Genomic DNA, 18,411 nt, shown 5'->3' with positions numbered 1-18,411 from the left:
TGTTTTTCCTAGAACAACCCAGACACTTGTCATTACTTTCACAGTTGCACGCGTGGTAACGTGCCATAATCCATACCTAAATGTTCTTAACAGACCATGATCCAGAAACAATGACACCTAAAGAAAACTACTTCACTCAAAACAATCTCATGAAGAGGAATTCAGACTGATTTCTAAAACTTGAAAGCTGGAGGATGGAAAGAGAAAAGGGCAAAAAGAACCCAAATACTCGCTGACAGAGTATAAGCGCAATGCTTTTCCTTATAGAAATTAAAAAAGAAAGGAATGAAACTCAAAAATCTGCCCATTCAGTTACCAAATCATGTATACCCACTGTCCTGTCAAGCATTTCTCTCTTCATTTTGCAACAGACAAGTCAGAGGCAGAAGTTAACAAGCAAACACGAGCTCTGCAGGAGGGTCTCTACTACCCCAATTCTGTTTGCTTTGGTGAAAATGGCAATTTGCCCAATACCTGCTGTACTCACCCTAGATAGCTGTGTGTTTTCCACAACAGCTCAGCTGTAGCAGGAGAAAACTCACATCAAGAAGCCACTTTCCCTTTTCCAATGCACTTTACACAAGTTAGTGATGTCTATCACTGTGGTATCTAGCTATAAAGATTAGATACCACAGATTAGAGGTCTGGGACAGTTCCTGGGAAGTGAAATGAATGCTTAAATTTGCAAAGTATTTTGTAGTTCCTGAATACTCACTTTAATTTAGTCATTCTTTTCTCAGTTTTGTTTCACCTTCTTGTCTTATCTATCTCTACCCTTCCCTTTAACCAAAGGAAAGCCACTGTTACCAGCTTTCCCCTCATCAGACAACATATACACTTCCTCATCCCCTCCTTCAGAGAGCGTCAGTAACAGTCTGTAAAAGATGAACATATTGGCTGGAGCGTTAAAACTCAAGTAGAAAAGGAATTATTTAACTTGAGCAAGTTAAATATAAGCAGCCAGCTACCACACACCAGCATGAAGTTTTCCTCATCAAACTCGATACTTCAGAATATATAAGATTACATGTGCTAACAAAAAAGTACTGATCTATCCCTGTTCAGACAAATCCTAACATACCAAAGTATTCAGCTATCTCGAGGCTGTGGACTGTGAACTTCTCATGATTCTTTGCTCTTTCTCAAGAGCTGCCAAGTGTATAAACTGTTCCCATTATTTACTCACAGATTAACAGTTGGTAAATGGGTCCCAGGGAATCGCTGAAGAATTTTCCTTATAACCATTTCCCTTGCTTACAAAAAAAAAAAAAGCCAACCACACAACGCCTTCCACCCCCACCCCCCCAACCCTGAATGAATGTGAGAACTTCCTGCACTCAGAACAGCATGAATAGAGCTGGCAAGTAGTCAGGGAGATAGTACAGGCCCATGAATGCTCTGAATTCAGCTTCTGTGCTGCCGCTAAATTAAAGGAATTCAGGAGCCTCACAAAGGCTTGGTTATTTAATTATATTATAAAATAAAAGGCTGAATCTATTAGACAGCATACGAAAGAAACCCTTTCCCGAGTGCCTGCGCAGAACAAGCAGCTCCAGTGACTCTGCCTAGCCTTCCCCCTCTCCTCAGGGTGATGTCACCACCATGCTTCTGCCAGCGTCCAGCAGAGCTGCCGGTGATGGCAGAGCACTGCTCGACCTGCAGGCAAGAGTCCTCACCAGCTAGTTTGAGACAAGATATGCTTCTTTACCACATGAGGTTTTTTACCTTTGCTCTTCATTAACCAGGAGACTCGTGACACTTGCAAACACGATACAACTGTATTTATCCCTGTACCTTCAACCCCTGACTAGATGAATTCATACGTCAGCATTCAAATCTTCTTTTCACTTCAAGTGCCTTCAAGGAAACTTAAAGCATATACATTAATAAGAGTAACAACTGCCAGTAAACAGTGAGATGACATAAATTCTACCTTTTTTCCAATCACAAGCTACCTTCCTTCCCTTTATAACTATCAAGGAACAGGCACTCTGCAATTTGCCTTACAGATTATCAGGAAACAAAATCAGAGCAGCTTTCTCTTATTGAGGACTCTGCTGCTCACCACTGCTCACCAAATCTCTCAACAGCCTCACATGCACACAAGAAAATGGACAGGGTGAGAATAGAACACAGAGGGAAAGATCGAAGTGATCCACAGCACCGTGTACTCATTTTCACAGTTCAGCTAGCTGTGCTTACGATTTGAGAACTCAGGCTGGTACACGTGACACATTTACTGATATCAGCATCTCATCCTTCTGCCTTGCCAGAAAGGTGACACTCCTCCCTCCAGTCAAATCACAGTGAAATGCTTAGAGTAGTGGCCATGGCGATATTGCTTAGTGAGGCCTATAACTAGCTACCACCATGCTTTTCAACAAGAAGAAGGAAGTAAACAAATATTCACATTCAGAGCGAAGCCGCCAGGTGTGCCTGTCTGCAGACAGTCCCACAGGGATGTATTCTCTAAGCAAGAGTTGCCAAAAGGACAACAGTAACTCCAGTGCAGAGAAGAAAATGCTCAAGAGAATCCAAAAAGACAGAACAGGATGTTTATGTATAAATGATAAGACAAGGTTTGTCTAGTCTTTCATTAGAGAAATAAGGATATTGCACTATTTCCCTGCTATGGATGAAGGCACCTCTATATTCACACATTTCTGCTTCAGAAAGGTTAGTGGGTATTAACTGTATGCCACAGCATTTGTTTTGGTATGGACAGCATCTGCATTAGGTTGAAGGTTAGATACAGATACTAGTCTCCAACCATCTTTTAACAACTACATGGTTTGCTGCAAAGTGGTATAGCTATGTCTTCAGAGAAGGGCTCCAAGGATCTTCAACTCAGTATATCCCTTCCCCTATACGTTTAGAAAACTTAGTGGATATGAGCAAGAGTGAAATCTGAATGTGAGAAACGCCAGTGCAATGAAAAACCCATAGTACCAAGGAACAATGGCCAAAAGAGCTACTGAAGAGCTACAAAGATGGTCAAATACCATCTTTGATTAAGGTTTGCCAACATGCACAGCAACAGAACAAACCTGAAGTAACAATAGCACATCTGGAAAGGCAATTCAGCAACAGCAACATGGTTAAGAACATCAGAGAATGAAGATAACACACAGGTGCAGGAACAGTGCATCCTGACCAAAATTACAGCTGTCTTGCATTCACCAGTGCCAACTACATATAGAGTCATATAATACAGAATTGGAAGGAACCCACAAGGACTATCAAAGTCCAACTCCTGGCCCTGCACAGGACAGCCTCAAGAATCACTCCATGTGCCTGAGAGTGTTGTCCAAGCATTTCTTGAACTCCAGCAGGCTCGGTGCTGTGACTACTTCCCTGGGGAGCCTGTTCCAGTGCCCAACCACTCTCTGGTGGTTTCCTAACATCCAGCCAACACCTCCCCGACACAGCTTCAGGCCATTCCCTCGGGTTCTATCACTGGTCATCATATAGAAGAGACCAATGTCTGCCTCTCCTCCTCCCCTCACAAGGAAGCTGCAGACTGCAATGTGGTCTCCCCTCAGTCTTCTCTTCTCCAGGCTGAACACACCAAGTGACCTCAGCTGCTCCTCACACAGCCTCTCCTCTAGACCCTTCACTATCTTCGTGGCCCTCCTTTGGACTCGTAATAGCTTAATATCTATCTTAAATTGTGGTGCCCAAAACTGCCACAATATTCAAGGTGAGGCCGCACCAGTGCAGAGCAGAGTGGGACAATCACCTCCCTTGACTGGCTGGCAATGCTTTGCCTAATGCACCCCAGAATATTGTTAGCCCTTTTGGCTGCCAGGGCACACTGCTGACTCATTCAACTCGCCATTGATCAAGATCCCCAGATCTCTTTCTGTAGGGCTATCTCCAGCCTCTCATTCCCTAGTTTGTATGTGCATCCAGGGTTGCCACTTTCCAGATGCAGAATCTGGCATTTGAGCCATTAAACTTCATATGTTGGTAAGCAATCCTCTTCCGAACAGAAGTCTGCACGCTGAGTTCCCAGAGCCTGCCTACCAGGAATCCATCCTTTTTCAGGGTTACAAGAGTAGACTAGACTTTCCTGGTAGCACAGTCCTTAGCAGAACTTTCTGTCATAATTCAGGAAGGACAATGACTGAAAACTATGTGTTTCATTCGACTTGACTAGTTGATCATGTCTAGCTTAGCTGGTGACAGCAAGCAAGAGCAGTGCCAAATGTTGAATCTCCTCCATGTTTGCTGTATACATTCCTAAAAAGCATAAGCTTTACGGACGTGCTGCATGTAATACCACTGTTTACAAATCAATCTAACACTAAAGAATTAGTACATCCAATTTTAGGTTCAAAGGCTATAACAGTATGACTTCTTCTACTGTCAGTCATAATTCTTACTATCCAAAATTAGCCTTTTTTCTTTCTTTCATAACCAGTTTACAGATTCTTCTACTAGACATGCATTTGAGAACATTATCCAGGCCATGATCTTTGCCTCTTAAAAGGGTCTGCTGGATGAAGAACATACAAGTGACACAGGACCTTTTATTTAAACAAACCAACCAACCAACCATCAATTTTTTTTCCCCTGTAATACAATACACCTTAAACTGCTTTAAAGCTCTGTTCTTTTCTCTCTTTTGACTGCTGCCTGATTCTACATTGTTGACATGCAGACAGCAATTTATTGAATCTTTTGTAGCCATGTGCTGTGACTTTCTGGAGAGAAACTTACTCATTTTTGCAGCCATGCGTTAGCCATGCTAGAACACTCTTCTCCACAAGTTATGCAGTGGTGCTGTTTGATACACAGCCTTATAGAAACAGGGGGTGGGGGGAAAGGAACACACAAAGAGGCCTGCTGATACACACACATTGAAGAACATCTTAAGTTCTTCAATAAGAGGACTAAAACTGTACAAAATAGGTGAACTGGTAAATGCAGCCAAGAACATCCAAAAACAGAAAAAGGAAGGAAAGGGGGGGAGCCAAAAAGGAAAAACAGAAAAGAAAAAAAAAAAACCACACAAAAAAAGACAAACAGGGAAAAAGGAAAAAAAAGAAGGAAAAAGAAGGGGGGGGGGAAGAGTCTAGCTACATATCCTAGGCTAAAAGGATCTACAGTGGATCTATGGTTTGCAATCTCCTGACACTCTAAAGACAGTGCTGTTCTTACAACTAAGGTGACAAATCTGCATTCCCCCATTTCAGCAGTGTAAGTAAGTAGTATCAGTTATTTGCCAGGAACTCAAAATACATCTCCTATTGACACAGAACTGAAGCAGCAAGAGGTGCCGAAACTGCTCACACTCCAGTGGAGCACTATACAAAAGATCACACCTCACATACTGTTGCAAATTAAATATCATATATACCTCAGGCTCTAGTAGATTGTTTTCTCCCAACACTCTGACACTGACAGAGGAATATGACTTAGTCCACTGCTGGCTACAAAGTGTCTTAATCTCTGTAGTACAATATCTTGCAATACTGATTAATACATTTTAATTCTAGGTTTTAATTACAAAGGCAAAAGCTACAAGTTGCAAAATAAACCAGGATGTTTCATCACATGGATTCAGAAAAGAAACATCCTGAAACATTTTTCTTACAAAAGACATATCCAAGATTTAATCTGTAAAGCAAAATTAAGTAAAATAATTTAATATACTCTTCTTATATTAGCAGGAATTAAAGTTGTCATTTGATTAAGAAGATTAAAGAGATACAAACCGAGCAGTTCTCAGTGCTACAGCCTAATCTTAGTAAGGATGAATAGGCTTATACAGATGATAACATTGTTCCAGAAGTCGTGAAACGGAAACACTTTCTGTATTTAGTAGTCTGAAATGTATCACATTAATCTTCTGTTTATTCACAGGAAACATACAGACTACAGGCTCTAATTTAATTGATACAAACAAGGGATATGTTTTTCACCAAACAACACCCCCCCCCCAAAAAAACTAATAAAAAAAGATAAGACACATCCACAGCAACTTCACAAAACTTGAACACTTCGAACAATTTAGATTCCAATTCTCAGCCAATCCTTTCTTTTATTAGCTAGGACATCCAAGACAAAAAGGTTAACTGCTTGCTCTGCAAGGATATAAACTCAGGTCTGATTCTAACTAATGACTTTTTAATCCACACAATCATACTATAAGCTCCACACTTATTACCAAACCAATATATTAAAAGTCCTCAGCTTGGAAATAATTTCATATAATTACATATTACACAGCTTTCAACAAGCTCCTGTTGGTATTTCTGAAATGTTAAATTGCATCTCCCATACATATGTGATTAACTTCACTTTGAGACACATCCCATTTGCAACCTGTAAACTATCTTACTTTCCTGTTTGTGGCCACATAATACTGGTACCAGAAGAAACCAAGAGCTCCTAGCCTATTAACTTCCGTTCATTATCCATGCTACCCTTCTTCCAGATGTTCCATCACTTCATTCATAACAGTTCTTGTCATCAACTTCTTTATTGCAACAGATAAGCTTTATAGCAAGCAAGCAAATAGACGAAGATGCAGAAAGTCAATAGTGACACACAATAATTATCTCTGAGACAACCTAGTAAGTCTCATAACTGACTGCTCACCAAGACTGATGTCCCCTAGAGGTCTGTCTGTCCCACTAAGTAACACACGGTAGAAGGAAAAACATATTCCTCCTTTACTTACTAGTCCTGTACTTGTCTCATAACAACCCCATGCATACAGGCTTGGAGAACAGTGGCTGGAAAGCTGCCCAGCAGAAAAGGACCTGAGGGTGCTTGAATGAGAGCCAGCAGTGGTCAAGAAGGCCAATGGCATCCTGGATTTTACTGGAAATAGTGTGGCCAGCAGGACCAGGGCAGTGATCATCCTCCTGTACTCAGCATCGGTGAGGCCGCACCTCGAGTCCTGTATCCAGTTCTGGGCCCCGCACTACAAGAAAGACATTGAGGTGCTGGAGCTTGTCCAGAGAAGGGCAACAAAACTGGTGAAGGGTCTGGAGCACAAGTTTTATGAGGAGCTGTTGAGGGTATTAGGGTTGTTTAGCCTGGAGAAAAGAAGGCTCAGGGGAGACCCACTCTCTACAACTACCTGAAAGGGGGCTGGTAGCAAGGTGGGGGTCAGCCTCCTCCTTCAGGAAGTTGGCAACAGGACAAGAGAACATAGCCTCAAGCTGCACCAACATGTTCAAGTTGGACATCAGAAAGAGCTTCTTCACTGAACAGGTGGCCAGCCATTGGAACAGGCTGCCCAAGGCAGTGGTGGAGACACCCACCATCCCTGAAGTGTTCAAGAAGTGACTGGACATGGCACTTAGTGTTTAGCCGGCATGGAAGTGTTTGATCAAAGGTTGGACTCAATGACCTTAGAGGTCTTCTCGAACCTTAACAATTCTATGAATCTGAGTCAGTAATCATAAAATAACTCATGATAAGAAGTCACTGGAGGATCTGACCAATAATGTAAAGAGCAAGCAGATCACACACGTAAGTTAGCTTTGCTGCTTGTAAGAGTCTTACTACAAAGCCAGTGCTACTACTTATTATCTGCTATAAGGAAAAGGCTGGAAAGGGTCCGACAGTAAGACAAGGCAAGTGTTTGATTGACAACAACAAAACGTCATTATACACAATTCTGATCAGAAAACTCACTGTCCACTTAGAAACATACAAGTTTCAAGGCAGCTTTGAAACGGAGAGCTACTTAGATAGAGTCCATCTAAGGCTTATATAAAAGCAAAATTGTTCCTAGTAAGAACTTTAAATTTTTCTGTATCATTTATATTAAAGCAAATAATAGTTTGAGCTAGTCATAGTTATTGTTTAAAGAAGCATGCAGCTTTTTCAAAGGAAAAGAGTCGGTATTATTCTCATCTACTGAAGGTGCCTGAATCACAGGTTTTGTTCTACCCTTAATGCTGCATCCACAATCCTCTCCTCACCAGAGCAAGCATTCAGGAAAGGAGTGGCCTGCTACTTATCTTAATTACAGGTCTTACTATCTCTTTCTCTTTGGACACAAAGCTTCATAAATCGAACAAACAAGAAGAGAAACTGCATTCAGATTACATAATGAGGTTTATGTAAATCACACCTACAGCCCAGGGTCCTGAACTTCAAAGGCATTCCAGCTCCTCGTTACCCCTTGGACCAAGGCCCATTGTTTTGTCTTTATTTAAATAAGTTGGCATGGCATCTGGAGCACTTGCAGATGAGAGGAACCAGTTCAAGTGGCTATTATGGGGTTTTGAAAATTATGACTACAATCCAGAGCCTTGTGAAGTTGAAGATTCCCGTTGCCACTGCACAAGACCAGGTACAATTAATACCCTCCAGAGGGACAAAAAAAATGTTAAGCTCTAAAAATCTTCTCCATTTCCACAATTTCTTTTTCCTTCCAAGCTAGATAAAACTGGAGAGAAAAATCCCCTGAAACTCAGTATTTTGCATCAATATGTAAATAGCTATTCTTAGCTGTCAAATAGAGGAACACACAGTTAGTTGAGCAATGAGTATTTTCAGCATCCCTCCAAATAAGTCAAAGCCAGCTGGAAGAAATTTTACTTCCCCATCGACAGAAAAAGCTTCAAAGAATAGTATGCTATGTCGTGAAATTAAATGACTCTTCACTCCAGGAGGTCTTTCTTCCTAATATAACAGTTGTCATTTTTAAATGCAATGTTCTCCAAAGAACAATTTTTGTCCCCTAAATAATAGGGTGATGAAGAAGGAAGGAGGGCACAAAAACCCCCAAGAAATTCTGCATCATTCCCATTCTTCCACATATTTAACCACATCCACAGGAGCAGAAAGTCTCAGCCATCACACCCCAAGTGTCAGGACTAGCTAGTTAGCTAAGCAGGGAAGCAATAGGAATTCTGGTTCTGGCAACTGGCATAAAGAATTTGGACTATCAACTTATGTAATTAAATGATTCTATGTGACAGTGGCAGAGGGTACAGACAGCCATGGTGACCACATCCATGGTGACTTACAGACAAGACTCCAAAGGCTGATTACTGCCAGGACCTTTTTTAAAAAAGCAAACACCACAGTGGGTGTGTCAGCACAGACACCACAGAAAACTAGTTCTACTATTAATTTTGCCTCTCTGAAATCCTAATTGGAATTTCAGCAGGACACAATGTTTTTATTCATTTACAACCCACATACATCCCTCTGTGCTGTTACGACAGCTGCTGCATTCCAAACGGCAAGTGATGTCTATTCTTTACATGTAACATTTTACCATATAGCAGACATAAGATAAAAAATAAAGACTTAACTAAAATATATCATAAATAATAATACTTAAGTTTAAAATTCTCCAATACTTAAGATGGTTTCAATATATAACAGTAATCAGTGGGAAAATGTTCAATTAGAATTTGCCAGAAGTTATTTTTGGAAAACCATATCTATGTTAAGATACCACAGTGGATAAATGCCAGCCTAATCGGAAAAAATAACGAATCTACAACTAATACATGTTATTTTCTAGTGAAAAATGTACAAATTTTTCTTGACAAAAAGGTAATGCTGCAGCTACCACTTAAGAACAAAAGTTATACAAAGAATAAATGAAGGCATTAGAGTTCTAGAATTTTCACAGAAATTTTCTGACAAAATGTATAGAGCTTAACTACCTCAAACCTATACACAAGTCTGACATTACCATGCAGTTGCAATTTTACCTAAGGCTTCCAACCTCTCAGATGATTTTAATAAGCAAGATATTATTGCTTATATTTAAAATGAGGACCATTGTCCTCCTGTAAGTTTCTTAAACATCCTGTGAAGAGCTTAATGTTTCAGAATTCCTGTCTTAAGAGTCAAATCTAGAAGAAGTTAAGACACACTCATTTTTCAGTGAGTTTAAAACTTTATAGTTGTTTACGAAGGTTGGTGCTTATCCTAAACTTTCTGAGAAGGAAAAACTATGTTGGAATAGCATGGCCAAGACAGCAAAGCTTACAAACCTGAAGATATTTTGGTACATCCCACCCCATTCTTTTTACTTGAGTTATTTTCTCCACAGAAACTGCAACTGACTCTAAGCATCGAAATCTGCTCCATCTGCACACACAAAAATATTTTACCAACAAAACCTCAAAGGTAAATGCAACATTCAGTTCTCTGAGTTAAAGAATAAAGTTATTACAGGGCTACTCCAGATATACAGCTTCCCAAAGCGCAAATCCTCATTTGAGCACAAGTTGTAAATAGAGCAATCGAATTGACTCAAGGGAAGCTGAAAACAAGTACGCAAGCACATTTATCTGATCTAAAATGCCAGTGTGCCCCATTCCATAAGCAGTGAAATAATGAAACACTGAAGACTAAATCAAACTATCTTTGCATCTACTGTCCAAGGCAAATAGGTCAGTCTTTGGTTTCTTTTTCTTTTTTCCCCCTAAATCAAGGTACTAATAGCTTAAACAGTTATTCAAAATATCACCCCTTAAACGCAGAGGGAAATGAAGCTAGAAGCATGTGAAGTACAGGTTCCCTCCAAATTAAAAAGGAGAGTGTAACAAGTAGCACTCTCCAGGATTTCCATCCGTAAACTTCTATTCTATGGAATTCTGTATGCATATATTTTTCAAACCAACCTGCTCGGGCAGGTTGTCTTATACTTGTCTCTTTTCCAGAGGATCACTTAGATAACAAAGAAATCTCTCTTTACATTGTTTTATAAACCTAAGAAGTAGGTTTTGGTAGTTAACCAGTTGCTAACACTGGTTCGAATAAATCTCTCTTTGTACTATTAAGCAGTACCTCCCAAGAACTGCTGTGCTTTAGATGCACAGCAGCCTGTCAGTGTCCTAACAGAACAGATGGATGTTTTGACTGCAGAAGACTTTTAGGTATATCAGCAATTCCATCATCAAGGAGATGTTTATGCACAGTTTCAAAAATTACCAGAAATAACGGGTAAGAAATGAAAGAGGGATAGTGTCAAAATGGAGAGGGGAAAGGGGATGTTGCAGTCTGTGCCGTATCAGTGAAGAAATTCAGCTCCTGGATTCACTAATTTAGGTACTACATATTTAGTGTATATATAGTAACTGTTATGTACATCACACTAAAGTCTCCCGTGTTGGTACTTCACACATACTTAAGTTATGGATGCTAGCCAGGAGTACAAGAGAATTTAAAAGTTGCAAAAACCATTGTACTTAACAGCTGTCACATACCAAAGCTCAGCTGCGGCTGCACCAGCATTCCAGCATTATCTGCACGGCTCCTCCTGCACAGGAGGAGAGGCTGCTGTGCCCTCAGAGCCCTCCTGAAAGCTGTCTACCTTAGAAAGACCCCATTCCAACAGGAGATAAGACGAGGGCCATGCACATGAACAGGTGGAGCCAACCAGAGGCACTGCAGCCATTTTAACCTTTCCTACAGAACAGGACTAGAAATGTCATTACTTTGGTTCCGACAAGGATCAAGCTTGGATTTAAACATGCTATGTAACAGAAATGTGAGAGTTTCCCAAAGGGGCAAGTTTAAGGTATTACTTCTCTTTGCAGCAGATGCCAACATACAAATGATTACAAGGTAAAAATGTATATCCAAGTCATATTAGGAAGAAAAAAAAAATCAGGATCATGGCATCCCTAGGCAGAGGTTGTTTTTCTGTTTGGTTTTAACAAATTCACAGAGAACTCTCTTGTCCAATCATACCTGTAAAAAAACATCCATTCACATTAATGTGAATTAGTTCTTTTGATGTTAAACAAGATATTGGATGTCAGAACCAAGTCAATGCTCCACAAGCAGCTCTTTAGGGCACAGCTGTTCTCCCACCCTCAGGTAAGAAGCAGGTCTGTCTTCGGCATGCTTTCCTCCCTTGAAATGGCACTTAGTCACCTTTAAATCAAATTTATCAATGTATTAAATAGCTGAACTGAGTTATTCATCAAGTAGCCCAACAAGCAGCCAGGAATTCAATGCATCATATTCCACAAAACTCTGCACTGCCAGGCCTACAGTGCTTTCACGTTAAGAGTAAGCATCTAAAACCATGTTTCCATCCATACAGATGGAAGTTTTAGTACGACTCCAACTACAAGGTGTGCTTCTTTTAAAGAAGACAAGCAAACACAATTGTTTAGATCACTGCAACTGATCCTGACACTAGATCTTCCCACTCTTATATTCATACTAGACAGAACAACATTTCTTATAATGTACTATAAGACCAAACTGGACTCATTTTTCCTCACAGCTTTCTGAAAGGCCACACGAGGCAAAAGGATCTCTTCCCCAAATAAAATCCGACAGCCAGATGCAAAATTAACACCCCTAATGACATCTGGCATTTCTTAGTATTCTGCCTATAGGCGATCATCTACTTAAAAAGTGATATATTTGATGACACCAGCAGGTGCAGAAGCCCTGTGTCATGCAAAGGAGGAGAGAATTTAAAAGTGGCTAAGTGCCAGAATCAGAAACAAAATCACCTTTCAGTAGTAAAACAAAAAAGCCTCAAACACCCATTGTACTACTGCAGTCTTCAAGACCAGGATCGGGTTACTCATACTCCTTGACATGCAGATGCTGCAGAACACAGTCCTGCATATAATTCCATGCTTATTTTTGATCTAAAGTCTCAAAACCAATAAGCAATTTCGCAGTTTTTAAATTATGAGATTGGTGTATTAGTCTATTTTCCCTTCTACATGCAAATGATAGAGAAGTCAAGGCCACTAGGACCACAATTATTTTTATAGACCAATAAGGAATACTATAACTTGTTTGCAAGAAGTCTCCTGGATCACAGCCATTCTTATGGCTTAAGGAATAGTTTAGTAAGTCTGACCTAATCGGTCTCCCAGTGACAATATCATGACTGTAATTGCACTATGGATTCTTATACAGTTCCATAACTCAATAACACAGTATCTCAGCAGAAAGCTATTTAACCATATCCTTTTAAATAGAGATTAAGTATTTCAAACTTTAAGGACAGTATCTTTTGTTAAGATAGATTTCAACAGAGAGAAAAGTTGACATGCATGACCAGTCACTAATGCCCAGTTTTGCTCAAATTGATGTTACAGGGAGTAGGATCAGCCCCTTAAAGCTGTAGGGGATTTTGTTTCAGCAATGGTGTTATTGGTTTAATGCTTAGAGTCAAATCAACCACATTCACACTGTTAAGGAAGAAAATGAGAGGAGACACCAGAATAAACACGCACTAACCACATTCTGAAACAAACCAAGGCAACATAGAGGAAGCACTTTTACCTTCCTAGTGTCCCATTTTGGTTTTGAGGGCTTTCAAAAGATCAGATATTTCATTTACAGAATGTAAATGCTACTTATTAAGAAAGCTGTTTTGTCATAGAGAAAAAATCTGATTCTCTGCAGTTCTTCTGAAAACTATTTTTTTAATCTGTACTTTCCAGATTCCACCACAGGCGAAATTCCCAGCCTACAGCAATCACTAAAATTATTGGCTGTACCATTTTATTTGGAATTTGTAATGTTAAGTTTCAGTACAGAATATTCCAGTCTTAAAACTGTCACTTTACAGAACTAAAAAAGCCCCAAAGTCATCAGTGTGCTCTCTTCTTCTCTCCCCACTCCAAGGGGATTTGGTGAAAGAATTCTTTTTAGAAGCGATGCCATAAATCCAACCTAGGTTTATGCCATTTCCCATCAGTATAAGACCAGGATCACCAAATCCTACTGAGACAGCTCGCAGGAAATTACAGGGATAGAGATGCTAGCGGTTCTCTATCCATTGGGACAAGCCAGGCCGCTTAAACCAACGAAGTCCCAGGCAAACAGGAAATCACTGTTTTAAAGCTTTCCTTAGGGTATGATTCTGGAGGATCATTTATTAGAAAAGTACTTCTCCTAAGCAAAACACCTAACTTTGGGGCCAAAGAAACCACTCCTCTTTCCAGTGTAATGTAGTGTGTCATCTTTTTAAGTGTCTCTCCTTCCCTTCCTTTCATCTTTGGGGTGTGTGTATAAAATAAGGAAGCAGAGATAACTTGCCAAGACAGTTACATAAAATCGGTATGATTACATGTCAGTAATATTTCCTTAGCTGTTTTTGGCTGGTCTGGTACATTAGGTGCTGCAACCTTTCTGTTACAAGCACCTGATCACAGGTGTTTTACATGTTGATCACAGATCCCCTCAAAGAGATAAGGATTTCAAAAAACACTTTACTTTTGAAGTACAGAGGCATACTTCTTAGCATATGAACTTGCACAAGAAATTTGCATTAATTTGATCCTATATGTGCTCACAGAAATACTCTCCTATCTGGCAGTTCTGTACAAGGAAGTCTAAAAATGTATGAGCTATGTTAGCAATCAAGTTGAGACATGGAAATAAAACAGAGTTGGAACATCCTTGCTTAGCATGTATAATTAATCATTTAATGCATTAGATCTACATGCAAACAGTCTTAACTGTGTGCAAGACTTCACTATGTTTCCCAGTTGTGTTTTCTTTAGAACACATCCTGTTGGAAAAGGAGCCACACAGCTGTCCCAATTTAAAACATGTGTGTGCATCCCCATTTAATGGTGGGACTGGAAATAAAGGAAGCAACATCCCTCCCAGCATGATCTGCTGACTTCCATCCTCAACAGCACAGCAGAGAAACACAAAAGACCCCAATCCTCATCTGAAAAAGAGTATTTTAAGCTACTTTCTAACCCAAATGTATCTAACCTATTTCTGTCAATTCCTTGAACAAATATTGCTTCTGCACTCGTTATGTTGGGGTCATTGTACAATCCAAAAAATCTGAAGAAAAGCTGAATTGACCACTTGTCACCACTCCCACATTCTCTTCTGAATAAAGGGCACTTATCCAGCATACTGCTCTCCTTCCCACCCCACCATTACCAACTCTATTTGACATTCAGCGGAATTCACTCGAGAAAAGAATATCTGTATTTTTCAGAGTTAAAGCACTGAATTCTCACGGTTCATTGAAGGACCACTCTGCTCAGCCAACCCAGCAAGGGGATGGATGGCATTTTCTATTTTGCTTGCATGACCTCATCTCTGGATATCACATTTACCTATTTCACAGAAAAGCTTACTAGGTATTTGAATGTTTACATGGTCATTAAAAAATTTCTCCTATCTGAAGAGATGGACGGGACAGTTAAAACCCAAGGAGTGCCAAGATTACAACAAGTATTTTACACAAACCAATTCAACTGACACACCAGGTATTTTTAAACCTCTCTAAAACCGCAGAAGGTCGCATAATTACAACGTGGGAGCTAACTTTTCCACCCAATACTCTGTACTGTAGGTCGTTACAGCAAAGCTTCATTAAAAAGCTTCTCCCTTTTCATTATAAAGGTTTTGACCATCCCGTTTCCAAAGGATATGACCTGTGCTTCCCTACTTTCCTCGCTTACTGCCTCAGCCTCTCAGTGAAGTCCCAGTACTCTAACAAACGGGGAAAACTGATCGCAAGTAGCAACAACGCGGAAAGCCAAGCGCAGTATTGTGTTTGCAGGAACGCACGGCTCTCAGCTCAGGCATCTGCGCGCCCTGCGCTGCTGGAACCTCCTGCAGGGGCAAAACTGCGCGGGGCTTCCCCCTTCAGGGACGGGCCGGCCGTGCCCTCCGCTCCGCTATGACAGGGCGGGCTCGGCGCTCTCCAGAGGGAGCACACAGCTCAACTAAGCCGTGAGCGATCCGCCGGCATCCCGCAAACACTTGGAACAGCCTTCGACCTCCCGTGCCCGGCAGCGGCAGCGATGCAATTCCTCGTCACTAGGGAAAGCAGTAGATTAAGGCTGATTTAACCTCGAACGCCCAGTGCCGCTGCTGGGAACGGGAAAACAACACACGCGCGACCTCCATTACCCAGGCTCTGAAGGGAGGGGAGGCTGCCCCGGGCACAGCGCTGGGGCAGCCTGAGCGCCGCTGACACTGCGGCTTCTCCCGGCAGCCGGCTCGGGGCAGCGCTTCCCGCCGCCGCACGGCCCCTCCCCGGCGCGGCGACACCCGCGGGCGGTGAGAAGGGACGGCCCCAGGCCACCTTCCCCGTGAGGGGCGACAGCCCCAGGCCAGCCCTGGCGGAGGGGCAGTGCCCAGTCGCCCTGACGCCCCGCGTTCGCCGCGCCAGCAGCCGGGGCGCGGCTCCTGCCCCTTCCCCACCGCCGCCCCCCCCCCCGCCCCACTCACCGGCATAGAAGCGGATGAGGCAGCCGGTCTCCGAGTCCATGCCCTCCTCCTGCACCCGCCACAGGTCCCGAAAGCCCAGCTGGGAGAGGTAGTCGTTCTGGATCTGCAGCGGCTTCTCGTGGGCCTCCAGCCGCCGGCTGGTCTCCCCGTGGAGCTGCACGTACAGGGCAGGAGGCCCCGCCGGCGGCTCCCTCCCGCCGGCCGCGCCCGCCGGCACCCCCCCTGCCCGCCCCGGGGGCAGCTCCCCCGGGCAGGGGGGGCACCGGCCCGGCCCCGCACCTGTTTCTTCCACCCCGTCGGGGGGTGCCGGCTCCACCTCCAGCTCCTCCGAGGAGGACGAGCCGCCGCCACCGCCGCTGCTGTAGGGGTCCAGCCGGTCAGAGACGCTCTCGGCGCTGGGGCTGAAGCTCTCGGTGTCGGAGCCTGCCGGCCCCAGCTCCCCCAGGAGGGAGGGGCAGGAGAGCGGCGGCCCCGCAAGGTACAGTTCGGCCGGCGGCGCCCCGGGGCTGAGGTCGGAGGGCGCCGGGCTCGGCCGGCCGCCGGCCAAGTCGCTCTCCTCGGCGCCGCTGCCCAGCGGCAGCCGGTCGGGCCGCGCCGTTTCCCTGCAGCCTCCTCCGGACAGCCCGCTCCGGGTACCCCGCCGGCTCCTCGGCCTCTCCTCCGGCGGCGGCCGCAGCCCCTCGGCCGCAGGCTCGGGCGGCGCCTCGGCGGGGCCCGCCGGCGGCTCGGGCAGGGGCTGCGGCGGCGGCGCGCCCGCTTTGCCCAGCACTCGCACCACACTGCTGCCGCCCCGGTGGCCGAGCTGCTGCAGCCGGGCGGCCACTTCAGCCGCCGTGGTCTCTAGGGTGCAGAGCACCGGGCGCAGGTAGCAGTTCATGTGCCGCTCGTAGACGTGGACGCAGCCCCGCTGCAGGTCCCGCCGCACCCAGTCCCGCTCCGGGGGCTGTAGGGGCTGCAGCTGCCGGGGCGGCTTCAGCAGCAGCAGCGCCTTCCTGTCCAAGCTGCGGGTGCCCAGCGAGGGCGCCGGGGCGCCGGCGGGCAAGGGGGCGGCGGCGGAGAGGTTCCTCTTCAGCCTCCCCCGCCGCAGGAGCAGGGAGTTGGCGCTGCCGGCCCCGCCGGGGGCCGCCGGAGTCCCGCTGGCCGCCAGCGCCGCGGGGGGAGCGAAGCCGCCGGCTCCCCCTCGCCTCCGCCGCGGGCCGCCGGCCGCTTTGCCGTCCAGCTGCCCGCCGCCGCCCGACGGCTCCGCGCCGCTCTCCGCCTGGCTTCTCCTGCCCGGAGAGCCGCTCTCCGCTTCCCCGGGCCCGCTTCCCGCCGCCGCCGCCGGGGCTTCTGCCGCTCGCTGCTGCGCGGGCTCCATCGCCCGCGGGGCCGGGGATGCCGCCGCCGCCGCCCTGCTGGGAGCGCCGCTCGGCGCGGCGCGGGGGGGGCCGAGCGGAGCGCGGCGCCGCGTCCCAGGGGGGTGGGATTACGTAGCAGCAGCGGGGAGCATTCCGCCGGTGCCCGGCTCAGCCCCGCTGCCTGGCTGTCGCCAGCGCCATTAGGGAGGGAGGGAGGCAGGGAAGGAGCGTGTGATCCCGCCGCCGTCCGCCGCTCCCCGCGCGCGCGCGGCTCATGAATATTAATCAGCCGACAGGGAGCGAGGGAGGCTCGCGAGGGTGACGCCACCGCTCGCGCGGCGGGGCGGGGCCTGGCCGATAAACACACGGCGTGATTCCCGGCTGGCCTCGGGAGGGGCGGGAGCGGGGTAGTGCCGGCGCTGCGCGGGGTCTGCTGGGAGCTGTAGTCCCGAACCGGCCGCAAGTCCCGGCAGTCCCGTGGCTTCCCGCCGGCCGCCTTCCCGACTCCTCCGTGGGCCGCGCCGGCTTCGGGGCCAGAGCCCGGTGCCTGGCCGTGTCTGAGGGCGGTAGCCCGGAACATGGTGGAAGTAACTCCGCTACCCGGCGCTGACTCCCGGGAGGCGTAGCGAGCCGCCGCCGCTCCTCACTCTGCACGGCACGGGGCTGAACCCGTGGACTTGTTCCTAAGCTCCGTAGTTGTATCCCTCAAGTCTCTTGGAAGGTTTTGCAGGTCCAGTGACCACACTCATCCCACTCTGTCCAATCTGTTCTCCTCGTTAGCTCCCTCGGCGCATAACCCAAGCACTGAGCCCGGGCAACCTTCTTGCATGAAGAGGGAGGTGATGGCTTGAGATTCAAGATGGAGAGACGCATGGAAATGTGGGTGGGAAACATACAT

General features: G+C 45.4%; 1 protein-coding gene across 1 annotated transcript in view; it reads right to left on the bottom strand.

The window, feature by feature from the left end:
* Positions 1-17,757, bottom strand: part of PHLPP1 (PH domain and leucine rich repeat protein phosphatase 1) — a 133,727-nt gene extending 115,970 nt beyond the window's left edge. The window contains exon 1 of the mRNA XM_064662643.1: positions 16,177-17,757. Within this exon, the coding sequence (XP_064518713.1) occupies positions 16,177-17,533 (1,357 nt within the window). The 5' untranslated portion in view covers positions 17,534-17,757. The remainder of the gene's footprint in view (positions 1-16,176) is intronic.
* Between the last annotated feature and the right edge of the window lie 654 nt (positions 17,758-18,411).

The sequence above is a fragment of the Pseudopipra pipra genome, chromosome 1 (genome assembly GCF_036250125.1).
Source record: "Pseudopipra pipra isolate bDixPip1 chromosome 1, bDixPip1.hap1, whole genome shotgun sequence".
Lineage (NCBI taxonomy): Eukaryota > Metazoa > Chordata > Aves > Passeriformes > Pipridae > Pseudopipra > Pseudopipra pipra.
The sequence above is the reverse complement of the archived record's forward strand: the minus strand, read 5'-3'. Positions and strand labels throughout refer to the sequence as shown.